Here is a 27,759-nt window from a genome sequence, read left to right as displayed (position 1 = left end):
GCCCAAGATGATACAGCTTGAATCTGTTCTTTGGAGAGTTGGTACATCTTTTTTCTCCCCGTGATCTTTCACTGTCAGTTCATATTATCTGAACTTTATAAATGGACATATTGGTCAGGATTATATCGAGTGCAGCAGTCAGAATCCCAGCCAAACGGACTTAAACAATTTTTGGCTGAAGGTGTTTTAGCCGTGGCTGGATCAAGGGATTTAAACAATACTATTATGGCTCTTTCATTCTTACACCTTTCTGGACTCTGCTTTCTTCTCTTTTGGCTTTATCTTCAGTATGAACAGTGATAAGAATTAATGCTAAAAGCTGCTGTTGTCCTCCACAGTTGGTGGGGGCATGATGAAGGAGTGGAGAATGTCTTTTCCAACAGCTCAAGCCAAAGTCCCCAGAAAGACTGCCATTGCTTTGGCTTGGGGCATGGGTTCATCTCTGAACCGGTATCTGCTCCTGAGATGGTGTAATTGGCCAGGGTTGAGGGGAGGAAGTGCAGGGGTTCCCACCCCCTGAGCCATGCAGGTCAGCACAGGTTATTTCAGAGCAGGCGTTGAATGGGTCTGCATAGGATATCCAGCTACGGTATGGCTGTCGTGACCCCAAGCTCTGTAATCAAGACCTTCTGATGTCTGCTTCCTTCCTCCATGGCTGCTAACTTCGCTTCCTGTGCTCACCTTGTGCCAAGCTCAAGTTTATCTTCATTTCAAAACCTGGTTTCTTGCTCCCTGTTGTCCTCGGTGGCACCATAATGGGCCCACTAGTGAACAGAGTGAGTTGAGACCTAGGGGCCATAGGGGTTTGTGTTTAGTTGCAAGGGAGGATTTCCTAGGCCCGGCTATACGATCATGCCCGCCGTGTGCCGGTCGGGAGACCCACGATGAGTGACTAATTTCCCAAACTCAGAACTGGCCTGTGAAACTCCACACGTGAGTGTCTGAGGGGGATAAAAATAGTCCCAGCTGACTGGCGGCTGAGTGTGTGGCTGCCCGGCCTTCCGGCAGAGGAGACCCTTTTCTTCTGGGAGGGGAAGCTTCCTAATTGCCCTGACAGCCTTTCTAGCTGCCTGATTCTGGGTCACCGCCTGCCTTACCCTGCTCACAGGAAGCCTGCTGGTTCTCTCTTGGCTTCTAAGTGTCTCCATATGATACGGCGTGGCTGCTCCGCTGGGTATGAGTCATCGGGACAGAACCAGGAGAGCAGGAGAGCAGTCCAGTGCTCCTTACCCAGCCTTCAAAAAGGGAAAAAAAGGAAAAAGGAGAAGGGATCCCTGGTAGTGGGGACTACTGTGCTTCCAATGCAGGGGGAATAAGTTCTATCCCTGGTTGGGGAACTAAGATCCCACCTGCCATGGAGCCAAAAAAAGAAAGGAAAAGAAAAGTTCACGGAGGACACCCCTACACCTCTCCCCGTGGCCATCTACCATCCTCACCCTCTTGTGCCTTCTGCTGGTGGCTACATCCAGCCTGGGACCCATTCTTGGATGACTTGGGGGCTTCAACGACAGGGTGTTTCAATTGTATGCTGAGTCTTGTTTTAAATTTCATGTAGAAAAATTTTCCACCCTTAGCCTTTTGAATCATGACTCTAGCAAGGAGAATTAGTACAGCTTGGTCTCTAAGGTGGAAGGAAGGCATCACTTTAGTGATGAAAGACTGGCTGCTGAGATTGAAGCCAATAAACATGTCGTGAACTGTCATCCTCAGGGAAAGTCAGGAGCATTCAGAGCGAGAAGACAGAGTATGGTGGGATTCATTCTTCCCTCTGGACCAGAGGAGTTTAAGTCCTAGGGTGTTTAATCCCCAAGTGCTCTGTGGCATGTCTGCCTGGCTGCTCAGAATCAACATTAGGAATTTCAGTTTAGTGAGGGCCAACGCTATGCCTTGCACTGAGAGAACTACTATTGTCATGTAGAACTCACGAAGGACCCTGAGAATTTGGCATTTGTTGTCGCCATTTTTCCAGTGAGGAAATTGAAGCCCATCTCGTCCAGAATCTCCCAGCTGGGAGAGGTAGACTCCAAAGCCAGTTGTAGTAAATTACAATCTGTGCTTATTCTAGTCTTCCGTCTAAAGACAGTCCAAAGGGAGAGGCGTCCACATTTAAGTTTTTATTTCTCATAATTGTATTTGAGTGCTTGCTTTTCATTTCTTCATTTCTTTGTTGCTTTAGTTCAGTAAATATTTTTGGAGAGCCCTTGAAATTCTCATTGGTCCTGTGTGGATCCTTCTCACTACCATCCCAAGGAGCAGGACTATCTTGTAGGAATCATTGCTGTTGCTTCCTTATTTTGCACGTGGCAGACAATGCAAGTCAATCATGAGTGTTCTCTAGTGAGACCAGAGCATATTTAGAATTCTTCCCAATACAGGCAACCAAAACCGTTTGATTGGAGCTGAAGCAAGGCAAAACCTGTAGTCTTGGCCATAGAGCCTTCTTAGATGTCCATCTTGTGGGGAACCTGACTGTGGAAGACGGAGGACCAAACTTAAAGAAGCTGAGGGCTGCACCAGCATCTTTAGCCCAAGAATCTGGCACAAAGACACTTGGTACCAACCCACCCTCTATGAGATGGCATTTGCCTTCTGTATTACCATCCCTTCTTTAAGAAGCTCAGCTTAGGTCAGTGTGTGTTCCAATATCCTTCCTCCTGTCTTCCAGTTTGGGCATTTCAGCCCCACATTTCCAAAAACAGGGTCCTAGAAGCCAGCCTCATCTTTGCTGTGTCCCAGCTTGTTGGGTGTCTTTGAGCAAATTCCCTTGTTGCCATAGGTTAAGGAGTAACAAACATGATGGAAAAAGATCATGAGGCCTGTCATCCATGGGAATGGGTTTTACTTGGTGGAGCCAAAGCGTGTCCATGCAGCAGCAGAATCTAGCAGTTCCCAGTGATGTGGGCACATATGGGGCTTTGGACTCTACAGTGGAAAGGAGTATGAGGCGTAAAGAAATCACTTTTCCATAGTATCTCCCAAGTGCCAGACACTCTGTGTATGCCAAACCCTTCATTTTCACAAAGCTGGGGAGTAGACATTGTCTTATGTCATCAATTCCAGGACCGATTTATTCCACATTTTCACATTTCTGAAATGGGGATGAATCTTATAGTTAATGTATATATTTTTTCTTTTGCTTCAAATTTTAATTTACCTGAAAATTTGAAAAGAAATGCTGCATCTTGTGGGGCTTCCCAGGTGGCTCAATGGTAAAGAATCTGCCTGCCAATGCAGGAGACATGGGTTCAATTCCTGGGTCAGAAAGATTTCCCTGGAGAAGGAAATGGCAGTCCATTCCAGTTTTCTTGCCTGGAAAATCCCATTGACAGAGGGGCCTGGTGGGCTACAGTCCATGGGGTCACAAAGAGTCGGACACGACTGAGCCATTGAGCATGAATGCATGCTGCATCTTGCAACTAGTGGCTTCTACCAAATACAAAATTGTTCCCATTTAGAAGATAGAAAAGCAAAGGCTTAGAAAAGCTGGGAATGTGCACTTGAACCCCGCCTGCCTGACTTCAGAGCAACATCTTTGAGAATGCTGAGTAGGGGCCATGATTATCTAAGCCTGTCCCAGGGCAGCACATACATTATGCAAACCTATTGCCTCTCACCCTCCCCTTCCAGGAAACGTGGTCTTTGGTGAGCCCATCACTGCCAGCCTGGGCACGGATGGGACCCATTACTGGAGCAAGAACTGGGCCAAGGCGGCTGCGTTTGTGACATCCCCACCTCTGAGTCCTGACCCGACCACTCCAGACTACATCAACTCCTTGCTGGCCAGGTTGGTGCAAAATGACAAGGAGTGGGTGTTGCGTGGAGACGTCTTGGGGCCAATGGAATGAGGACCAGGGCCACCCATCCATCAGCTAGACTAGAGTCTGCCTTGAGAAAAGCAAATCAGGAATTCCCCTGCAGTGCTGAGCACAGACAATGGGCTCTCCACCATTGTATTTTAAAAGATACTCCAGTAAAAGGTACTTTAGTAATGGTAACATTGTATGCCAAGCACTAGGGTGAGATTACATATGTGATCTCATTGTTCCTTACAACAAACATCACCCTGAGTGAGGAACTATCAGCACTGTTTTACAGATTGAGGAACTGAAGGTCCAGGAGACAAAAACTCACTTCCCTAGTTTTAACAGCTGGTCATGAGGACCACAGAACCAAAATTATAGGGAGACTCGTTTGCTGCTGCCCGCTATGGATAAGTCCCATCACTCGTCTGGGTCCCTTTTTTACTGTTACATAAGAAATGATCTAATCCACTCCCCATTTTCCAGATGGGGTAACTGAGTCTCAGGGAGTAGAAAAAATCACCTAAGTTCACAGTTGGCAAGAGGGAGGGGAAGGATTCCAAACTCAATGCACAGCACTCCACATCCTTACCCTAGACCCTTGTTTCTGGGCCCCTGGGGAGCCTCTAGTCTCCTTGTTCACGTGGATCTCTTTCCTCGGCCAGTGGAGACCTGCAGCTCTCCGGGAGTGCCCACTGCACCTTCAGCACTGCCCAGAAAGCCATCGGGAAGGACAACTTCACCGCCATTCCCGAGGGCACCAACGGTGTGGAGGAGCGCATGTCTGTCATCTGGGACAAGGCTGTGGTGAGGATGGAGGTCCCAGGAGGGCAGCTGAGGCCAGATCAGAATGTCCTGCTCCTTGCTCCTCTTCACCCCTGGGGGCGCTGGGTGTGCAGATGAGGCCTCATACCTGCCCAGGTATCTCTGGAACCAGGTGGTTCGTGAATGTCCGTTCTAGAGTGATGAGTCCCAAGGGCTGGGTTCTGAGGAGGCCTCCTAGATTGTGAAGGACTACGAATCAGGTGGTGCTAGTGGTAAAGAATACACCTGTCAACGCAGGAGACGTAAGAGATGTGGGTTCGATCCCTGGGTTGGGAAAATCCCCTGGAGAACAGCCTGGCAACCCACTCCAGTACTCTCACCTGGAGAATCCCATGGACAGAGGAGCCTGGCGAGCTACAGTCCATAGGGTCGCAAAGAGTCAGAGAGGACTGAAGCAACTTAGCATCCATGCACATGAACCAGAAACACACCCTTCATCTGATGGTGTGAATAAAGGATTGGCTATAATCCTTTGACATGATAGGCGAGGGGTCTATGACCAAGACTCAAGTCAGTTGCTCACCAAGGACTCCCTGCACTGGGCTGTGTGGTCATCCAGACTGTACAGGTAATTGTCAGAGTCTTCTGGCAAAGTGGTGTGCTTTTACTTTCCTTGTTCACATCACAGAAGCTGACAAAAAACATAGCCATGCAAATGAAGTCACTTCCTAAGATGTGACTAACCTTTATAAAACTCATTATTAAGTTGATCACTTCCCTCTGTTTTATTTAAAACATCCTAGACACTCATTTCAGAGCCAAATAAAATACACATCTGCACCATGTAATCCAAGTTTCCTTTTTTTTCCCCCTCTTGGTTCTCAGGAAGGTCAAAACTAGATTTTAAACTAAATTCTTATTTCCTTACCCAAGATTTTTGTTTTGAAAAGGGGCAAAGTATAAATATTTTTGTCTCTTCTCATATAAACTTAGGTTTTTTCATCTTCTCTTACATTGTTATGTATTTATGAGTGTCTGTGTATATATATTTATTTTGGCACAATCTGGAACTGCTAAAAGGTAATACATATCTTAAAATTACTCACATGATACCTGCTGAATAAAGAACACTTGGAAACCACAGCAAAGTTCACACATAAAACAAAAATCACTCAGAATTCCACAACCCAGGGATAATCATTGTTTTCATTTGGGCAAGGTTCCTCCATATTTATTGGGTGCCTATGCAAATAGAAATATCTAAAATATGGGCTCACAGTTACATTTGCTTTTACTTTGAAATCTCTATAATCCCTTTTGGAGTTAGAAGGGATAAATAAGTAAGTAAATGTATGTACATATCTGGAAAAAACATGCATACTTCCAGAGCAGTAAATTCCATCCTAAGCCATGCAGCCATGCGTTTGTCCATTTTGTCTGGGTGATCCTGACAGCCCAGAGCTAGAGCTGATTCTGTAGCTCACTGGGTGGACTTCTGTGCTCACCACTTCTGAAGCCCCTCTTTGTATTTCTGGGTCTAAGCCCACCCATTGAGCTACAGAATCACTGGAAGGACTGATGTTGAAGCTGAAACTCTTAATACTTTGGCCACCTGATATGAAGAGCTGACTCATTTGAAAAGACCCTGATGCTGGGAAAGATTGAGGGCAGGAGGAGAAGGGAATGACAGAACATGAGATGGTTAGATGGCATCACTGACTCAAGGGACACGAGTTTGAGTAAACTCTGGGAATTGGTGATGGACAGGGAGCCCTGGCTTGCTGCAGTCCTTGGGGTCGCAAAGAGTCAGACACAACTGAGTGACTAAACTGAACTGAACTGTGGTCACCCTGCCCTGAACTCAGAAGCCCTGGAGGGACCATTTTGTGTGTGTGTATTTTTACAGGCCATGGGGAAAATGGATGAAAACCAGTTTGTGGCCGTGACAAGCACAAATGCTGCCAAGATTTTCAATCTGTATCCTCGCAAGGGAAGAATATCCGTGGGCTCTGACAGTGACCTGGTGATCTGGGATCCAGATGCTGTCAAGATCGTCTCTGCCAAGAACCACCAGTCGGTACGGCCTGAGTGGGTGGGCATGGAGCAGAGTGGGGAACATGGGTGGGGAACAGGGACAGGAGAGATGTGAGTTTGTGGTGAGCCAGGGTAATCGGGCGAGGATGTGTTGCAATAACCAATCATCCTGAATTCCCAGGGATATAAAACCTCAGCAGTTTATTTCTCACTTCTGCTTTGCAAAATGAGTGGGCAGAGAAGAGGGCTCTGCCCATTACAGTCACTCAGGCCAGGGGCCTGTAAAGGCACCCTCTCTACCTGCGCTATATGACCTCTGAGCCCGGGGGCTGGGATGTGGCCCTGAAAGCTTTCCCAGGACGTCACTTCCTCTCCCCCAGCACTGGCCAAAGCCAGGCCTATGGGCATACCTCACTCCAGGAGGGCCAGCAGTGCAACGATACCTGGTGCCCAGAAGGAGAAAGCACAAGAAAAAATCAGTCAACAGCTCTGATAACTTCCTCATGAGGAATTTCATGTGAAAGATAGTAGTTAAAGCCTAGTACCCTTGTGGCTCAGTGGATAAGACTCCTCTTGCAATGCAGAAGATGTGGGTTTGATCCCTGGGTCGGGAAGACTCCCCTGGAGAAGGAAATGGCAACCCACTCCAGTATTCTTGCCTGGAGAATCCCATGGACAGAGGAGCCTGGTGGGCTACAGTCCATGGAGTCACAAGAGACAGATGTGACATACCACGACCACCTGACAGATCGGGGCATAAAAATGTTTGTTAGGAAAATGTGTTTTCAAGCACTTATGTTTTTGGCACTGTGTTTTTAATTTGTTGAATTTTTGTAACACTCTTGTCCAGGTGGCGCTCTTATTATCCCCACTTTTTAGATAAGGAAGGAGAGATGCAGAGAGATTAAATAATGCAGCAAGTAAATGTGAAGCTAGGATTCAAACCCAGATAATTTGACTCCAAACCGATATCCTTAACCACTTTGCAACACTGCCTTGCTCTTACTGAATAAATGAGGAAGGTAGGGGAAAAGCCCATTTTGGGTGGTAGTGGCCATTGCTTAAACATTGTGTCAAATCACATTATTGAATTTTGAGCTAGCAGAGACATAAGGGTTGTATAACCCATCCACCCAGTACAAGACAGCATATACACCATTGCTGCCAGTTACTCACCTTGTCTTTGAACACTGCCAGTGACAAAAATTTTCTTCCATGTGAGGACCCTACAAAAGATTGGATGCTTCTCTTCACCAGGAAGCCCACTCTTAGCAAGCATCTGTCTCCCGAGGTCTCTGCCCACTGAAAGGTTGCAGACAGTTTGTAAGCTGTTCCCAGCTTACCTGTTGAATCAGTTCCTAGGGATGCTAAAGGCGGGATCCCAAGCCCAGGAGAACTGTGTTTCTCTTTCTCTCCCCACTGTACCCATAACCAAGGCTTCGCCCCTCACCCCTGTCTCTAGGCTGCAGAGTACAACATCTTTGAAGGCATGGAGCTGCGCGGGGCTCCTCTGGTGGTCATCTGCCAGGGCAAGATCATGCTGGAAGATGGCAACCTGCACGTGACCCAGGGGGCTGGCCGCTTCATCCCCTGCAGCCCCTTCTCGGACTATGTCTACAAGCGCATTAAAGCCCGGAGGAAGGTGAGAAGCAGGTGGAGCCCAGAGGTGGGGGAAAAGGGCTCTGTGACCCATTCAGCACACGTGTAGGAACCACTAGATGGGGAGGGGTCTGTGTGCTCTGCTGCTGGTAAGTCGCTTCAGTCGTGTCCGACTCTGTGGGACCCCAAAGACGGCAGCCCACCAGGCTTCCCGTCCGTGGGATTCTCCAGGCAAGAACACTGGAATGGGTTGCCATTTCCTTCTCCAATGTATGAAAGTGAAAAGTGAAAGTGAAGTCGCTCAGTCATGTCCGACTCTTAGCAACCCCATGGACTGCAGCCCACCAGGCCCTGCCATCCATGGGATTTTCCTGGCAAGAGTACTGGAGTGGGGTGCCATCACCTTCTCCGCTGTGTGCTCTAGATCCTCCCAAAGAGATTCACAGCAAAGGTCTCTTCCCAAAGGACAATTGCACAGATTTAATGGCCTGAAATCCATTTTATAAAAGGGGGTTTCAAAAACTTTCTTAGCTAAAGAAAGCTTTTTTCCAACAATTTCTCATCTTTAGAGTGCTTTTTCTCAAAGTAGTGTTGAAATATTTTAATAACTCAAAATAATTCTGTATATATTTTTAAGAAATAATTTACTCTTTAAGGCTTACAACAAGAACCAGCAGACCACGCCCACCGCTCCGTGTCTTGTATCCCATCTTGTATCTACCTGGTTCGAACCATCCATCGGGGCAAATGTTTATAACTCTTTTAGCAAGTTCTGTAGTTCAAATAAAATCTTATTTATGCCCCTGATTTCACAGATAAATAGTAGGTGGACACACACACAATAAGTAGGCAGATACATTCACGTGTACATGTTTATGTTTATGTCTACCTGCCCCCCTACCTCCCTACACATTACAGACAGGGTAGCTCTGGCTGATGGAGGGATGAGGCTCAGAACTCTGTTCGGCTCCCTCTCCTATCCCTGCACCATCCTCTAGGTCTCCTCCCTGTAGGGAAGCCTTAGGGCTCTGGGATTGTGAAATTTGAGCCCTAGTCCTGACGACCTTGCCTTATAAAAGGGATAAAGTCATCTGTGCACACAGTTTGGTTCGGGGGCGGGGGGAAGATGGTGTGGGGGGAGGAGGCAGGGGGTGCACTTTGTCAATCAGTGTGGGCCAGGCTGGACCCAAACTCACTTCCATGCCTGGACCCACGCAGGGGTCTTCAACTACCTGCAGAGCACATGGCCTGGGAAACTGGCTCTGAGAGGGAGGTTGGGTGTTGCTTTTGGTTCACAGCTTGTGACAGTGTGAACAAAGCAGGACAGGACAGGGATGCCAGAATGCAGTTATAACCAAGGCCTCAGCTGGACCGGTCTTGAAAGGGATCTGGGCCTTATAATCACTCCCTCTGCTTCCTCACCCTCCCACCCCAGCCCCAGGCAGAGGGTGAGGCTTTGGGCCAAGTGGCTCTCTTCATTTGAGGGCAGTTCTTGGGTGCGAGTCCAGTGAGACCTTCCTGTTGCCAGCACCCCCAGCAGCTGGCAGAACGTGGGGTGGGGCCTGGGGACAGGAAGTGAGTGCCGTTCGTGATATCATTAGAGAGAAGCTCCCAGAAACTCGGTATGTCAGTGTCCCGCCCGACTCCTGGACGCCAGTGAGTACAGTAAGTGGTCATCTAGCCTTGTGTGGACATTTGCAGCACCAGGGGCCTCCCCATCTCAGGAGGCAGCTGGCCAGCCTTGTCTGTGAGAACCGATTTCTTTTTTTCCTGTTTTTGTTTTTACATGTAATGTTTATTGGAAGGTGAACTGATAATCCAACTAGTTATAAAAGCAAAAGCAGAAGATTCTAGAATTATGATGGAGATATAAGCAAATATTGAAATAAATTAATCAGAATTCTGAGAATCCAGCTACTTTTGTGCAGATAGCCCAGCATGATCTTAGTTGTCCAGTTATTGAGCTCAGATTTGGGGAGTTCCTTCTAGTTTCAGACCCAGAGTTACTGAGGCAGTCACTGAGTAGAAGCCAGAGAATCCATTTTGTCCAGAGCCCCACGGATGGCAGCAGCCTTATCCATAGCCTCCATAGGAGCCTGCTGGGCTCAAGTCTGCCTCCCTGAAGCTCACTTCTGCTCCAGGCACCTGCAGAAAATGAGCTGAACCCACCTCTGAGCATCTCTGTGTTCCCAAAGTCATCTGCCCTTCATTCTAAATATCCCTGCAGCCTTCCACTATTCATTAATGATAGTGCTCTAAGTCGCCTTCCCATCCTTCTCTATGAGTGGTCGTTTTGAAGGTAGGTAACATGGAGTAGAATTCTACAGTCCATTTCTGGCCTAACAGAAAAGAGAAAGACACTCAGAAATCCTATATGTCAGCTTTGTATCTCCATGAATGTGACTTTGCCTCTGGACCCCAAGAAATGTTGATGAAATACAGTTATTGGTCGAGGTTTTGAAGTCCAGATGTAGTCATCCTCTTACCTGAATCCTGAGCGTCTGCAGATTTGATGAGCTTTGCCTCTGCACCTGTGCCTGAGTCACTGCTAGAGGAGAGGGGCGGCTCTGTGTGACTTCCTGGGAGTCTTACAATGGGCCGTCCTGTGCTGTCAGGCTCTCTGGTGGCCTGTCCTCGTTGCCTCGCCTCTGGCCAATGATAAGAAATAGGTGAAGGTTGCATGCTGGCTGTTATGCTGCCTTGGGTGGTCTTGCAGTATTTGCATAATAGACTGTGAGTGCCTTTGAGGGAGGCACTCTGTTTCCTGCGAAACCATGAGCCCTCGTCACACCATGCCTGGCACAGAACCTGCAGTTGGGTGGTGTTGCTGGTGGGCTCCACGGTCCCAGGGCAAGCGCACAGCCACAGCCAGAGGCCAGTGGGTCAGACCCCGTAAGCTGCTGCTTCTGATCTGTGCTGAGGAGCATGAGGATGAAGCCCCCACGGGGACACATCCCTGCCAGCAAGGACCTCGTCTCAAACTGCTACCCTTCCCACCCAGTCTGCTCTGCCACCCAGGTGGTTCTTCTATTCATTAATGTTCGCACTGTCGGTTTCCTCTGCTGAGAACTCTGCCATCCGGCCGCCACTCTGCCTCCCCAGCCTCCTCCCTTTAAGGTCCCACACAAGTACCTTTGAACCTTTAGCTAGAACCTTTAGCTAGAAGCGGCCTTCACCCGCCACCTCCATGGTCTCTATCACAACACCCACTTTGTTTTATACTGCTTCTCTTTTCCTTAAAATAACCTTTTAATTTTTCCCGTTTCACTGAGATATCATTGACATGCAGCACAAACATAAGTTTGAGGTGTACAGCATAATGATTTGACTTACGTGGAATGATTCACACAATAAGTTTAGTGAACACCATCATCTCATAGATACAAAGGAATAGAAAAAACATTTTCCTCTCTTAGGATTTACATTCTTAACAACTTTCATTTTTAATGGACAGCAGTGTTAAATACCTTTATCATGTTGTACACTGCATCCCTAGTATTGAAAAATAATATGATTATTTTCTAGCTCTCACTACACACACTTGATTCACTGCCTCATCTGTGCTGCCTGGTACAGACCCTTGGCTGTTGAGAGACTAAAGGGTGCCTTCTCTCTCTGCTGCAGATGGCGGACCTGCACGCTGTGCCAAGGGGCATGTACGATGGGCCGGTGTTCGACCTGACCACTACGCCCAAGGCGAGCACCCCCGCCGGCTCCACCCGGGGCTCTCCCACGCGGCCCAACCCGCCGGTGAGGAACCTGCATCAGTCTGGATTTAGTCTGTCAGGTGAGTCGGGACAAGCTGATGGTTTGCTGAGCCAAAGAGAAGTCCTGGCGGGAAAGGAAGCCAAGGTTCAGCTAGATGGAACATCAGGATTGAAAGATGACCAGTTCTGCTTAGAGATCACACCTGCTGGGGGCGGGGCGAGGGCGGGGCCGGACGGCATGGTTTCCTAATGAACTGGGTATGACTTTCTGCCTTAGATTGGGTGAGCTCCGCAGAATATTTTCTTTCCATTGCCCAGGTTAATAGATAATTTTTATGCTCAAATTGCAATAGCTTCTTCCAGCCTAGGATTTTATTTATCTTCTCCCTTTCCTTGTCATAATAATAATGCTAGCCACAGCTACGAACATTTACCATGGCTTAGCTATATCATGAATCTTTAAGAACTCTCTGATGTTCTTAGAAAATGTTCAACTGCTCCATAACCATAATGTAGATAACCAGTAAGTGTAGATTTGCATCTCTCTGATGAAGACTTTGAAGTGAGGTAAGTGAGATAATAAGAAGAGAAAGACACATGTAAAGGGACAATAATTGTGTGGGGAAGAAGTGCGAGAAATGGGAAAACAGGGAGGAAAAGATAAAAGGGGGCAGAGGGGAGGAAGAGGGAGGAAAAATGCTAAAACTTGAGGCGACAGTATCAGAGATCACATATGCTAGTTGCCTGAAATTTTTCTGTGTTTTTGCCATGTTTCATTGCTCCCTGACTACTGTCATGCCTAAGCTTTTTTTTTTTTTTTTTTTTTTTTGTGGCTACTTTCTGAAAAGGAGTGCATATTTCATTTTAGCCGTATCCCCAGGTCAGACCATCACCACTCCAAGTTGTGAGACCATGACAGGCAAGTTGCCTGATCTCGCACAGCCTCAGTCACCTCTTCTGTAAAATGGGGTAATAATAGTACCCCCTTCCAGGATCGTGATGAGGACTGAATGAGATGATCTGAGAAGCACTTCAGAGTTGCTTATCACAGTGCCACACGAGCAGCTGTTTCTCATATCACTTCCGTTGTTCTTTTTATTGTCATTGTTATGATGCAGAGGGTCTGATGAAATCCAATAAGAATCTGGCTTCTCCTGCAAAGGGTTGTTTTCAGGAGAATGGGTACGGAAAGTCTGGACTACCTGACAGACTGAAATGGAAGTTTCTTGGGAGATGAGGAGGGCATTTACTATCTTATGCTCTTCAAATTAATCCATTTTCTCTCTTGTCCACACCCCCACCTCCCTTTATTCCCTGGGAATTTCTTGTCACCTACAGGCACCCAAGTGGATGAGGGGGTCCGCTCGGCCAGCAAGCGCATCGTAGCGCCCCCTGGAGGGCGTTCTAACATCACATCCCTGAGTTAAGCGACCCCTCCCCCAAAGAGAGGGGCAGAAGCAAGAAGAGATTCTTTTGAAGCCAAAATGGTACACCAATATTTAAGAAGGAAAGCGAATCCAAACAGTTTCGATCTAAAGAATCAATAAGCCTCAAGCCTTATGTTTCTCCAATGTTAACGCTCGCTTGCCTAGCTTTACGAATATTGCTTTGATTTCTGTTGATGCATAGCCTGGATTTGTTTGACGCCCCTCCCCCCATTTACATGCATGCAATTGGGCCGCTAAGGCAAAGCGTCTGCTATATAGTGTTGAGAGCGTGTGTAGTGCTGCATCTTACGACAAGGGGACAGACAAGTGGGGACGGCAGGAAAATGAACAAAAGGGACGCCGGTTATTTGGGGTGAGTGGGTGGTGGGAACCCAGAGCAAGGCGGAGGGCTCAGAGGGGCTGGGGTAGGGTGTGGACGGGGGAGGCGGGTGGGTGAGCATAGGGGGTCTTGTGTATTGTGTTGATGAAGTATGTTAATTTCCACGAAAGATGGCCGCTCGGGGCAGCTGGTACTCCACCACGGGCCCCTGGGGTCCACAGACCAGGAAGGCGATCTTCGGGTTCGGGACTCTGTCATGTCCTCTCCTAGTAGATTTTAGCCCTTGGAACATTTTATTAAAACACCAAAACCCAACCATTGCTTCCACCTTTTTGGTCGTGCCAGTGTTTGGTCGGGCCTCTTTCTCAGTGTTGCTTTCAAATTCTTCTCTTTCCTGGGTTGGGAACTAGGAGGAGAGAGAAGCAATGACCTTTCTCTTCCTCTTGCCCTCCCTGCCTCTTTGGTGCTCTTAAAAGGCAGCAGCTGGGAGGACAGCGCCGGCCGGGGCGGGGAGGGCTGCCGCACTTAAATAACACCTCCCTCTAAACACCTGGCGATCACCTCTCAAGCTCATTAAATGGAGACAAGCAAGAGGCTTCTCAAGTTAGGCCTGGAGCTGAGGTGGACTTCTCTTGCCAGGGGTGAGTGATTCTCTTGCTCTCCTAAGATCCAGGCACATCTTTTATTGAATATGATTTTTTTTGGTTATTGTTGGAAGTTTGTTTTCTTAGGTGTTCCCTAGCTTTTATTACTAACAGAGAATCTCGGCTCATAAGGGAGGCAGCAGAGTTGTGAGAAAGGCAGTCTGAAGCAAAAGGATCACGTTCTGTTGCCGCGGTTGTTTGTCAATTCTGAACCATCTCTTGCCATTTCCCTTAGCATACCCTGTGGGGGAACTTTTTGTTTCAGTACCAGAGTCTCCCAGTGAGTTTCCACGTGACATGACACGTAAAAGAAATTAGCCTAGTGTTAGCATTTGCCTTGTCGGTCAGACCTGAATGTCCAATTCCCTATCGTTCCACTTATGAAAATTCAGTTTTGGAGCAAGTTCCATGATCCCGCTGAGGTCCATATTGCAGGGAAAACATATTCAACCCGGTATCAGACTTCGGTGCTTAGGGGCTCCAGCTGGTAGGTCCTGAAACCCTGTGAACTAAGTACTTTCAAGGAAAGAGCAAACACCTTTCAAGTGCTTAGGAGAAGCCATTATCTCTGCAGGTTTTAGTAAGTTGAAGACCAGAGAAGAGGGGGTACATGGCTAAAAAGGAGTTTGGAAATAGCCAAGGAAGAGGATTTCCCTAGCAATGTACTTTTCTGTTCTAATCATGAAAAAGATTATTTCCTTTCATAAAAGGAGTCTTGCTGTTTTTAAGGCTTTTTTCATGGTGCCTTTATCTTAAGAGAAATTTAAGCGAAGGGGAGGTTGCAGCTCTAGATTTATATACTCAGAGATTTGGGGGCCTTTGGTAGAACTCAGAATGACAGTTTTGCAGGCAGAGGGAGCTAGTCAGATCAGAAGCTTTCATATATACCTCATTGGCTGGGCTGTGCTTTAAGGTACATTGCAGTACCAGCCACAACCACCAGATGGAGGAAAAGACACATAAATGACTAGTCCAGGCATCCTCTTGTGTGCAGTCTGCTGCTCTTATCTAATCCCTGAGTCCTGTTCAGCCTCCCCACGACCTCTATGTGCTTTGAAAAATAAATCTTTCATGGCCAAATTGGCTGCGTTTAGCACTTCTGAATGAAACACTGAGCCAAAACTTTATATTCTGCACAATTTTTTTTTTTTTTTGCTGAAGGAACAACCCCTATATGCATTCATGATGGGCAACTTAACTGAGGAAGTCTCCCTGTCTTCACTTACTATTAGTAACTTTCCAAGCACAGAAATTTCTGAGAATTCCAAGAAAACTCCCAGTATATTGTTGACATTGAGTTCTGGTTCTTTGTTACTTAAGGTAAAATTTGTATTCGAATGTGCCCTGATCCATGAGACCCATCAAAGAGCTCTGTCCAAAGGGTTTAGGAAGAGAACATGATGGTGAGCCACAGCCCTCTCAGGATTCGCTGGCATCTCATCTGAGGGTGGGAGGGCATACTGGGTCTTCCGTCTCCTCCAAGCTTTCTTTGGCTGTCTCAATCTCTTGGCCTGGCCCCTCTCTAAGAGGGGATGGCAGTTATCTGGGCTTCTCTCTGGGATGGCCGCCATCTTTAGTAATTGAGAAGGTATTAGATAAATCAGCTACCCCCCCTAGAGATATTTCCTCTAAGTTTTCTAAAGAGAGCAGGGCTGTAGTTATCCCAAACGTGCATTTCTTCAAAGTCCAGTCATCCTCTGGCCTTTTCCTTTGTGACTCCATACAAAGAGTCATGTTCTGCCCCAAAGGCGTCCATTCCAAGCCTGGACTTGGGCTCCCCCGTGAGAAATCTTCCCAACAGCTTCTTGGCCCAAGCTTCCCAGACCTCCTCCCCTGGAACCTCCGGCTCGAGTACCCGTGTACACGTGGGCTGTCCCGGCAGCCAGCATCCCTTGTAAATTCCCTCTTTGGAAATGGTGTGTGGGTGTTCAGTTCTGTGTCTGGTGACTATGAACAGACAGTGACTCTCCCTGTGACCTGTGGTAGCTGTGAAGCAGCTCTGGAACGCCGAGAGCTGTTTGCTTTGAACCGTGAAGAAAACTGTGTTTTGAGTTTAGCTGAGATTAAGGGAAAAAAAAAAAAGTTCATCAAGTGACTGTTAATGTAAACCTGGTTATTAAAATAACTCTGAAACCACAGCCGTCGTTGTCCAGCCTTCTTCCTTCTGTGTTGTTCCTGTCCACCTGAAGTGTGACAACTGCTTAAGAGAACGGACGCGGTTAGTAAGAGGGACATGTAATCCGTTACCCTGAGAAAATCCAAAGTTTCTCTTTTCAGTTGCACATGAATTTTTGTTCTGGCCACAGAGGTAAATGACTATTATTGAAATGTTGGGGAATAACTAAAATTTTTAATGGGTCATCAAATTCAGCAATAATATAAAGGCATTGTCAACTGGGATAAACCTAGTTGAGTTCAAAACAGATCCTGAAAGGTTTGTTTTATTCTGTTTTGTTTTTTTGCCATTCCCTTAAAGCATTTCCTCTACTTCTAAAAGCCTGGACTTTGAGAAAAACTAAGCATGTGCCAAAGTATATTCTTTAGCAGACTGTTCCTAAGGAATCTTATGTGTATACTATAATAATTGGAGACATTTAAAGCATATGTTGTCAAGTTAAAGGCTCAGAAATTTTATATATTTCAAAAGTTACTGAACTCATGGTTCTGAACCCTTCTGTATCACATTGTATTCCACCAGACCTGTTACACTAAACCCTTTTTTGGGGGAACAGTCCTGGATCCAATTAGAACTTGTGTAAGACATTTTTAATTGCAAATCTTAGATGCCTATTAAGAAAACTTTTTGGAAAAGATTTTTTAAAGTCTAGTATAACTGAAAACTTCAGGGATAGATTTGGGTAGACTGAAGCATAGCTGCATCTAGAACATTCTTTCTCTCCATCTCTTAGCTCTGTTTGCCTTTAGGAAGTGCTTCATTCTTAGGAAAGCTCATTCCACTTGGGAGCAAAACTGGCCATCAGCACCTCCAAGTTTGCACTTTACTTGATTAGCGATTTCTGGGGTGCAGGAGTGGGGTGGAGAGGCTCCTTGGATAGTTCCTGGCCAAGGAGGCTGATTTTGATTGGTCCGGCTTGGTCACATACTCCATTGTAGTTGGCATGGTGTGCGAGATCCTGGGATTGGCCACATCTGGTAACACACGGTCTCCGGAGCCACCCGAACCACATGGACTCTCAGTAACTCGAAGAAAATCAGTTTGTGATTTCAGAAGAGGGGGGCATGGAGTCTAGGAAAGAAAGGAGGTAGCCGCGGTACCATTCTCAAGCTGCGGGGCACAGTACCTGTGTGTAGACTGGGGTAGGTGGGGCAGGGGATCAGGGAATGGTAGTTCCTGGTGAATTTTGTGTGTGATGAACACCCCACCTTGGTTTGGCAGAGCAGTGTCTTCAGGACGAGCTCAGAGTGATGATAACTTTTAGCACAGAAGCTCAGAAACCACATCAGAAGTTCCTCTGTGCATATAAGGGGTTATTAAGTGTGATGTGCAAGGCTTCATGGTTAACAAGCTTTTGCCCACAATCCTGTTTTGTGGGTTGAACTCAAGACGGGTGAAACACCTCTCCCTGCTCATGATCATGGCAGAATGGAGCTCTCCTTAGGATTAGCCTAGGTGTCAAGAGCAGAGTTAGTGCTTAAAATGAGCTCAGCCTGCAGGGTTCTAAAGGGGATGAAGTAGGTTTTGTTTTTTTTTTTTTAAAGTTAGTGCAGTTCACACATTGACTTTCACACCTCTGCATGCTGGAGCTATTAGGGCTGAGTCACATCAGCCAGGTGGGGAATGAGAACCCTGACTAGGAAAAACAAGGTCCCTCTGGCTTGAAAGAACTTTCTGGTATCAACTTTACTACCATCAGGTTCTCACAGTCAGTTCAGTCACTCAGTCGTGTCCAACTCTTTGCAACCCCATGAATCACAGCACGTCAGGCCTCCCTGTCCATCACCAACTCCCAGAGTTCACTTCAAACTCATGTGCATCGAGTCAGTGATGCCATCCAGCCATCTCATCCTCTGTCGTCCCCTTCTCCTCCTGCCCCCAATCCCTCCCAGCATCAGGGTCTTTTCCAGTGAGTCAGCTCTTCGCATGAGGTGGCCAAAGTATTCGAGTTTCAGCTTTAGCATTAGTCCTTCCAATGAACACCCAGGACTGATCTCCTTTAGAATGGACTGGTTGGAGGAGGAAGGAAATGAGCAGGAAATGGAATGAAGGGGCCACAGCAGCCTGCAGAAATGAGGTCGCGTCCTTAGGACAGGAATTCCTCAGAATGGAAAGAGCTCTAGATCCTGCCCTGTGCTCAGCAGACACCGAGAAGGTGACAGGATGCTTCCCAAGACCTGGACAACAAAGCCCACAAGACTTAACAAGATCCTGTCCCAGGAACCAGCTAGCCTGTGGCTGCTAGGCTGTTGTAAGTCAGAGAGATGACTGGAAGACCCCTTGATCCTCCCCGAGGCAGAAGTTGCTTCTAGCTGCAAGAGTTCAGAGCTGTTGGTTACCTTCCCATCCTGGGTTCTGGGCTTGGAACATCCACCTGCTGCTTGGAAATGAGAATAGGACAGGACAAAGATATTGATGGGTAGGAAGACATAGTGCTGAAAAAATAGGTGCATGAACTGTCCACAGCCTTAAGATCATAGTGAAAGGCAAAATCCAGAGTCCTGGGCTGTGCTTCCTTAGGTAACTGCAGGAGGGGTCAGGTTCTCAGTTTCTACACACGTGGATCAGCTGGATTGTGCTGCATCTCATAGTTGTAGGACATCATCTCTAACATTCCATGGTTCTGAAACACCATCTCTAATACCTCCTTGTCTCTGGTGAAGGACATTCCTCACAGCAGGAATGGAAATGAAACAGGTGACTTTGGGAACCCACAACCCTACCCCTCAGGGAAACAATTACACACACACACGGCTGACAAAGAAAGGGCAGTGGCTTCCAGTGTACAGAAGACATTTTAATACATAGAGGCGCACTAACGGTACGTATGCTACAGCTCAGCAGAAGCACAGCTTTCCCAGCCAAGGTTACCCATTCACAACAACACAGTTTGTACACTGGGTTTGGATTTTTAACAATGTTAAATATCAGACACACTGAGATTGTAAGAAATGGTGATCACAGGCAGAGTCTCTAGGAAACAGGGATTTGTGTCGACAGAATGCAGGGACAACTGGATACTAAAACAATTCACTCTTTCATGCCTTTTCATGGAGCCCTTGAAGAATTATAAGCCTTAGCATTACTGCGTTAGCAAAAAGCAGCACCCCTGGCCCCTGCTAGCTGTGTCACTCGCTCTTTCTCCCTAGTTATTTATTCATCCATCCGGGCTAGAAAAGCTATGATGATATAAAGTCTAGTTGTTTCTGGTTAAAACTCAACTATCAGAAGCAGACTAATTGCCAGTTAATTAAATTACCCTCATTAACAGAGCAGTGTTCTGTGTTCTTTGACATTGATTTCTGCCCTAGCAGTGCCCTCAGGTAAGACCAGTGCTGCCCTTGGGGAATGAGCCATTAGCAAAGCATTTCCCTCCGTGGGGTTCAGGTCAAGGACAGGGTCACAGAGCCGCCCCACCCACCCACTTGTGGTCCCTGTGCTTGCGCTGGGGTGGGTGGGCCCCTCTGCAGTGCCAGTGTGTTAGAACAGGACTTGCAAACCTGCTCAGACTTTTCAGACGTTCCACACAGGTAAGGGAGCTGTGAGGGAAAATACGATGCCAGAAATGCCAGACAAAAGGATTTAAGAGTCACCCTATGTTTTGTAATTTTTTAAAAAAAATTCTTAGCCCTGAGCCTTGGGTGTCATAAACCTAGATATGTTTCACCCAGTAGGGTAGTCAGTTTTAGCCCAGGTTATGGATGAAACCCAAGGATCTGATTTCAACAACTGTCAGTCATGGTAAGGACTTAGGAATCCTTTTGTATTTGGGGAAACTTTTGTCCTAGCACTCAGAATATCCAGTGGAGTCTCTTGGGATCAGTTTTCTACACTGATAGATGCAGTGCATTTTATTTTCTAACTTTAACTGCCTTGTGGCTCCTTAGCCTGGTGAGGACTGGAGGTCTTACCTTAACCTCTCTCAGGCTGTGCCCTCTAGTCATTGGATCCAAGGTTCCTGAAAGCCCACAAAGGTGCTGCAGGCACAGAAGAAGGTCACTGGAAGTAAAAACTAGATATTCACCTGACAGAATACCTAGTTGTATTGAGTTCCTATCCCAATATTAACTGAGTAGACATGAAATGGCACAAATTATTAACTCTCATCCCAGTGGAGACCCTGCTAATCCCATTGCCCTTGGGTGAATCTTTCCCAAAGTCTCTCCATTGGGATGATAATAGACAAGGTCAGAGAAAGAGGGGGAACCAGGTGACTGGAGAGATGAGTCCACGCACATCAGGGCTTGAGTCCAGACAAATGAAAGATGGAAGTTGATAAACATGCACGTGGCCCCTGACACTCCTGGTGACCAATGAGACGCAGAATCTGGTCACCTCCTTACAGATTTGGTCAACCCCCTCCTTGGGAAACTGAGCCGTAATTTCTATACGGGAGAAAAACTAGCACAGACAGATGATGTGGGGGAAATGTAGAGAAAAGGAATTGAACAGAACATAGGATCTGGCTTTTAATTCTTAACAGAAATGTGGTTACTCTTAGAGCAGAGGTTTTCAAGGCCAGAAGTTCTGGGCCTATTAGCTCAGTGCGGAGAAAACCATCATTGTTGAGTTTACAGTTCAGCACTGCTTTTCTTCTCACGCTGAGTTGCCCAGAGTGACCTCCCTTCTGGAAGTCCTATGTAGCAGTGTCTGCTACTTCTGCTTGTTTCCACCTGTCTGGTCTCCCTTGTTGACCACTTACTGCCACCTTGATGTGCCCCATTCGCTCCATAAGGAAGGACAAGGTTCTGATGATCTGAATGGCTTAAGAGTTACAACAGTCCCCCACCAACCCTGTTTACTATTCACCCAGCAGCATCTGGGAGTTGCCAAAAAACAGTTCTTCTGCAAAGATCTTCTGTGTATCTGGAGAGTAGAGTTACATCTTAACTTAGGCGAGTTAAACTTTGTATTTGGCAGATAAAGAAAATATTGCAGATAGGCGATTTGGCCTGCCATTCTTTGCAGTAAGCACAAGCAGGTATTGCTGTTCCCTTAGTCAGTTTCCATGATCTTAGACCTCTCAGATATGTGGGCATTCCACAGTTTGAAGTGTGAGTCTAGTCTACCAAGCCATGAATAATCTGTTCAATATTTTAGTGCATCTGGTATTAGCTTAAAATGAGACCCAAAAAAGTGAATCAAAGATGACTCGTTTCATTAGTGAAAAGCCTAAATGATATTGGGCTTCTCTAAGAAAACATACTCACCGAATGTTGCTACTGCTGCTGCTGCTAAGTCGCTTCAGTCGTGTCCGACTCTGTGCGACCCTAGAGATGGCAGCCCACCAGCCTCCCCCGTCCCTGGGATTCTCCAGGCAAGAACACTAGAGTGGGTTGCCATTTCCTTCTCCAGTGCATGAAAGTGAAAAGTGAAAGTGAAGTCGCTCAGTCGTGTCTGACTCTTCACGACCCCATGGACTGCAGCCCACCAGGCTCCTCCGTCCATGGGATTTGCCGGGCAAGAGTACTGGAGTGGCTTGCCATTGCCTTATCCGTACCGTATGTTAATGTATATTAAAGGGATTTGTCCAAGGGTAAATTTTACTATCTTCCAAATTCACCTCACATTCTAACTTAGACTATAACTCCCGTGTAAGATACAACGTCAGTGTACTATAAGTTGGACGTGTTTTCAATGTGACAATGTTCCTTTCTAATCCTGTCCGGACCCAGGTCTCTGATATTCTTAAGAGGTAGCAGTTCTCAAGGAACATGCTTCTAGAAGAAGGCCAGTGGTGTGCTAAATATTTCAGAACTGGCTTGCTGGGAGGGGGAAAAAAGCCCTATTTGTAGCATCTGCCAGTTTCCATGGTGTAAATATTTCCACCATCACCAATTTCAACTTCTCAATGTCACATCACCGAACAGGGCATTGGGGCATTTATGCCTAGCAGCTCTTACTAGCTGATACAAGCTGGCATACTGTTCAAGTCCAGCACACCACTAGAGGGCCCTCATCAGTATGTGTTACTTTTTACCTGGTCCCACTCATTTCTTCCTGAATGCTTTCCTTACTCCTATTCAGTTGGGTTTGAGGATTCTGGCTTCCTTACGAAGTTTTCTAGCTCTCAATGGCTTCACTCCATCAGCCACCGATGTCCATTTGTCACAGTGTAATTAGGAGTGGAAAAATAAATCTACATCCAAATATTCCTTTTAAAGTAAAAATAGAGGCTATTAAGAGTAACAGGATGGTGGCAGTAAAAAGGCAGCGTCGAGCTCATCTAGTATTAACTTCTCGTTTTAGATGAACAAACTGAAGCAGAGAAAGGGATTCAGTGACTTACTCAAGGCCACACAGTTATCTGTGAAACTAGTTCCCAGGAACCCAGGGACTCCTCCCTGTGCTGTGCTGCCTCCTTCCCAAGGCATTCATTCACATTTTCTAAGGTGTGTGAGGTGTGGAGAGGTGAGAATTATTGTCAGCTCTTCCTGATGTGGAAATGTCCCAAGAAGATGATGAGGACTTCACAGGTTGCTATTCTGACCATCCTCTCCTTCTGGGTCTTTGGTTTGTTCCAAGGCTTGATTTGCTTGTCTTTTATTAAAGTCCCTTTTGACTCTTAAAAGGAAAATATAAAGTAGGTTTATTCATTGAAGTGACAAATAAAAGATTTAAACTTTTGAAATGATAGCATGAAGCTGAACAATTTATAAAGAAGCATGAATCGGGTAATCTTCTTAAAAATATCATTGATTTTAAATGTTGAAGTTCCCATTCTTCTGCTTGTCCCATCAACAGATGGGTGTTGATGGGACAGGCAGAATTAGCTCATGCTAAGCTAATTTACCTATTATAATTTTTGAAATGTCTTACAAGAAAAAAAAGATTTATGAAATTTCTAGATTTTCTATTATGGGTATGCATCATTTTTTAATTAGAATAAAAAAATGTTTAAAAATATATCGAGGCATTGCAAGTCAAATATGACTGAAACAGTCCATCATTTGCTGAGCTGCTGTTCTTCCAGGAGTTACTTACTTTTCTCTGTTGAAAATTATGAACTCCTTTTGGACAGATTCAAGGTGCTCTTGAAGAAGGCATGTCTTCCCAGTGAACATTGGGGAAAAAAATAGAGACATAGTTAGTACACAAATGGAGAGTCTCAAATAGCCAATAACTTATTGAGTGTGTGTTTAACTGAGTGGCCCAAATCAATGAAGACCAATGTGTCCTCAAAATAGATGCTATCTGAAAATTTGTAGCCAGAGTGAGACCACAATCAGATTAACAGAGGAGCAAATAGGAAAGAAAGAGAATAAAGTACAGCAACTCTCTGCTCCCCACAATGAGGCAGCAAGGACGAGAAGACCTGGGTTACGGTTTATGAGCTTGGTGTCTTTCAGCCTTTTTGCACAAGAAACCATGGCTTCAAGACAGGTGGGTTCAAGTCTGTAATAAAATCCTTCCAAAAAACTTCTGATGAAAAATGTTCTTCTCAAAGGAAAAAATATTTTTGTTTTTAAATCTAAGAATTAGAAAATACTAAGTCCTCAAGTACTGGAGTTTTTTTTTTTTTTCCTTTCCTGAACAAATATTTAATTGTTAGAAGAATAAACTATAAAAAGGAGAGTAGCTCACATATATGCATTAATATATGATATTTGTTTTTCCCTTTCTGACTTGCTTCACTCTGACAGTCTCTAGGTCCATCCACGTCTCTACAAATGACCCAGTTTCATTCCTTGTTATGGCTGAGTAATAGTCCATTGTGTATATGTACAACATCTTCAATCTATCCATACATACAGCAGAAACTAACAACATTGTAAAGCAATTATATCCTAATAAAAAATAAATAAATTATATGCTTTCAAAAAAAAAAAAAAGGAGAGGAAATTTCAGAGAAGTGCCAAAGGAAGCAAAAGAAAGGAGAGAAAGAAGACTCTCTTACACCTCCCTCTTATCCTCAAACTGGGGGATTTGTGACCCTGAGGGTTTCCAGTATCAGTCATGGGGAATCCCTGTGATCTGATAGAGCTCCTTGGAGTAAGATTTGGGAAAAAATATTTTAACATTAAAATATTATATCAAAGTATATAAATAAATGTTTAACATATTTATATAATACTTTATATATATATTTATACACATACATGTTTCTACATTTATGTATTTACATTTTACAGACAATATATGTACAATATAAACATAAGTAAATATATAAGCAAAAGTTATACAAAATTTAACATGAAGAATATTTAAAATGTTAACATTTTAAAATATTTTAACATTAAAAATCAAGATTATAATCAAAATGTAGAAATTTACTCGTTTTTTTTCTCTGTCATATATCTCTGTTTTCTTCTAAAAAAGATGTGAAATGCACACTCAGAGATGAATTTGTGATACAGCATTGTACATGTCTTGAGTCCCAACCCTGGCCCTAAGGGCTCATGTGCAACATGTTCTCTTTCCTCCGCTTTAACTGGAAAAACTTAAGAAGGGCAGCTACATGGACAAGTCAAAATGATAAACCAGAAAGAGTATGAGGGAAAGGAGTGGGGAGCAACCAGAATGGAGGAATGAATGGGTCTTAGGTGACTGGGAAGAAAACTGCTGGTTAAAAATCCTGGGATGCGCTTCTTCAGGATGAGAGAGCAAACAGTGATTAGACTAATGTAAGTACAAATGGCATCAGAAATATCTGAAGGGTTTAGAGCAGGTGGAAATCTCCGGAGGCAGAAAAAGAGGATTTAGGTCATGAGCTTCCATGGCAGACAGACTGGCGTGCATCAGTCTTTTTGCATCTTTACTTTAAAGAGGTTGGTGAGCAGAGAGGGTCAGTGGAGAACATCCATGAAGCAAAGAAACAATAGAGCGTCTACCATGAGCATGAGCAGAGGCATATACCATGAGCCATGGAAGAGAATGAAGTGAGAAGTCAGGAAGCAGAGTGGAAAAATGAAACATAACAACAGCTAACTTTTTTTTTTCCTTAGGGTTAGCACTTTTAATTTTTTTGTTTCTGTTTTTAAATTTTTTATTTTATATTGGACTATAGTTGATTTACAATGTGTTAGTTTCAGGTATACAACAAAGTGATTCAATTATGTATACATACAGCTATTCTTTTTTCAAACTCTTTTCCCATTTAGGGTATTACAGAATATTGAGCAGAGTTCCCTGTGCTGTACAGTAGGTCCTTGTTAGTTATCTAGTTTAAACATAGTAGTGTGTACACGTCAGTCCTAAACTCCCAGTTTATCCCTCTCCCATCCCCTTACCTTTCCCCTTTGGCAACCATAAGTTTGTTTTCTAGGTCTGTGAGTCTATCTCTGTTTTGTAAATAAGTTCATTTGTATCATTTTTTTTTAGATTCCACATGTAAGTGGTGTTATTTGATATTTATTCTTCTCTAACTTACTTCACTTAGTATGATAATCTCCAGGTCCATCCATGTTGCTGTAAATGGCATTACTTCACTGTTTTTAATGGCTGAGTAATATTCCATTGTATATATGTACCACATCTTTAACAGTGGCTACCATTTTGGCAGACATGTGCTAATTGACTCAGAACAGTCTATGAAGTAGATACCAATACTAAAAGTCCATTTTACAAATGATGAAACTGAGACATAGGGAGAAAAGGAAAATAGTGCTTTTACACTAATCAGCCTAATTCTACAACTGTAGGTTGTAACCTTGACTGCGTACCCGAATCACCCAAGTAACTTTAAGAAATTCCAATGCCCTGCCACACCTCGAGATTCAGATGAATGAATAAACTAGCATGATGATAATGTAGTGAGCTGCTAAGATTGGTCCTCACATTTTAAAATACTTGAGTAGAATAAAGTGCTACTTTGAGATTTATCATCTTTCTGATCTTTCTTTGGGGGAAGACTGCTCATTGTTTTGAATCACAATCCTTTTTGTTTTCAAACTGATGCTGTAACATTAGGAGAAACTAGAGCCAAATGGTGGCACAGGCAGCTCCAAACTGCCACCCCTCACAAGAAAAAAAAAAGGCAGAAACTGTCAGGGCCCACACTGTCAAAACTCTGGAAAGCAATCAGAGGTTTATAGCAACCAAATGCCAAATCAAGAAAAAAGCAACTTAAAAATGGTCCTGGTGTTTAGGGAAATCTCTATCAAAATGTTAGCTGAACACAAGCCAAAATAAGAAAGACTGCAGTGATGATGCATGACAAGGGATAGTCTTTGCAAAAACTGTTTGTAAAAGTCACTCAGAAGTACAAGGGTAGCCTTCAACAATCAAAAACCAGCAGATCCTAGAGGAGGGAGGAGAGAGTCTGATTTCTGGAGTTACCACATTATAATTTTCAAATGTCAGTTTTCGACAATAAATCACAATGTATAAATGTTGGAGAGGGTGTGGAGAAAAGGGAACCCTCTTACACTGTTGGTGGGAATGCAAACTAGTACAGCCACTATGGAGAACAGTGTGGAGATTCCTTAAAAAACTGGAAATAGAACTGCCTTATGATCCAGCAATCCCACTGCTGGGCATACACACTGAGGAAACCAGAAGGGAAGGAGACACGTGTACCCCAATGTTCATCGCAGCACTGTTTATAATAGCCAGGACATGGAAGCAACCTAGATGTCCATCAGCAGATGAATGGATAAGAAAGCTGTGGTACATATACACAATGGAGTATTACTCAGCCATTAAAAAGAATTCATTTGAATCAGTTCTAATGAGGTGGATGAAACTGGAGCCTATTATACAGAGTGAAGTAAGCCAGAAGGAAAAACACCAATACAGTATACTAACGCATATATATGGAATTTAGAAAGATGATAACAATAACCCTGTGTACAAGACAGCAAAAGAGACACTGATGTATGGAACAGTCTTATGGACTCTGTGGGAGAGGGAGAGGGTGGGAAGATTTGGGAGAATGGCATTGAAACATGTATAATATCATGTATGAAACGAGATGCCAGTCCAGGTTCAATGCACGATACTGGATGCTTGGGGCTAGGGCACTGGGACGACCCAGAGGGATGGTATGGGGAGGGAGGAGGGAGGAGGGTTCAGGATGGGGAGCACATGTATACCTGTGATGGATTCATTTTGATATTTGGCAAAACTAATACAATTATGTAAAGTTTAAAAATAAAATAAAATTTAAAAAAATAAAAAATAAAAATAAAAATAAACAGGTAAGTATGACCCACTTGAAGAAACCAAATAAATTGACATAAGTCATCCCCGAGGAAGCCCAAATACTGGACTTACTTGATAGACTTTAAAACAACTCCGTTAAATATGCCTGGGCTTCCCAGGTGGCG

The 27,759-nt window shown here is 44.9% G+C and overlaps 2 protein-coding genes across 4 annotated transcripts in view; one reads left to right on the top strand and one right to left on the bottom strand.

Annotated features, from left to right (window-relative positions):
* The window catches only part of DPYSL3 (dihydropyrimidinase like 3), a 117,380-nt gene extending 100,926 nt beyond the window's left edge, over positions 1–16,454 (top strand). For all 3 annotated transcript variants that reach the window (XM_061423900.1, XM_061423901.1, XM_061423903.1), the window contains exons 9-14: positions 3,628–3,784; positions 4,466–4,607; positions 6,472–6,642; positions 8,062–8,241; positions 11,823–11,985; positions 13,244–16,454. In XM_061423900.1, the coding sequence (XP_061279884.1) occupies positions 3,628–3,784; positions 4,466–4,607; positions 6,472–6,642; positions 8,062–8,241; positions 11,823–11,985; positions 13,244–13,332 (902 nt within the window). In that variant the 3' untranslated portion in view covers positions 13,333–16,454. The remainder of the gene's footprint in view (positions 1–3,627; positions 3,785–4,465; positions 4,608–6,471; positions 6,643–8,061; positions 8,242–11,822; positions 11,986–13,243) is intronic.
* Positions 16,455–19,276: 2,822 nt separating this feature from the next.
* The window catches only part of STK32A (serine/threonine kinase 32A), a 137,859-nt gene continuing 129,376 nt past the window's right edge, over positions 19,277–27,759 (bottom strand). Inside the window, exons 12-13 of the mRNA XM_061423904.1 lie at positions 23,477–23,541; positions 19,277–23,056 (exon numbers count right to left, since the gene is read on the bottom strand). Coding sequence (XP_061279888.1) covers positions 22,963–23,056; positions 23,477–23,541 — 159 coding nt within the window. The 3' untranslated portion in view covers positions 19,277–22,962. The remainder of the gene's footprint in view (positions 23,057–23,476; positions 23,542–27,759) is intronic.

This window comes from Bos javanicus, chromosome 7 (genome assembly GCF_032452875.1).
Source record: "Bos javanicus breed banteng chromosome 7, ARS-OSU_banteng_1.0, whole genome shotgun sequence".
Lineage (NCBI taxonomy): Eukaryota > Metazoa > Chordata > Mammalia > Artiodactyla > Bovidae > Bos > Bos javanicus.
The sequence above is the reverse complement of the archived record's forward strand: the minus strand, read 5'-3'. Positions and strand labels throughout refer to the sequence as shown.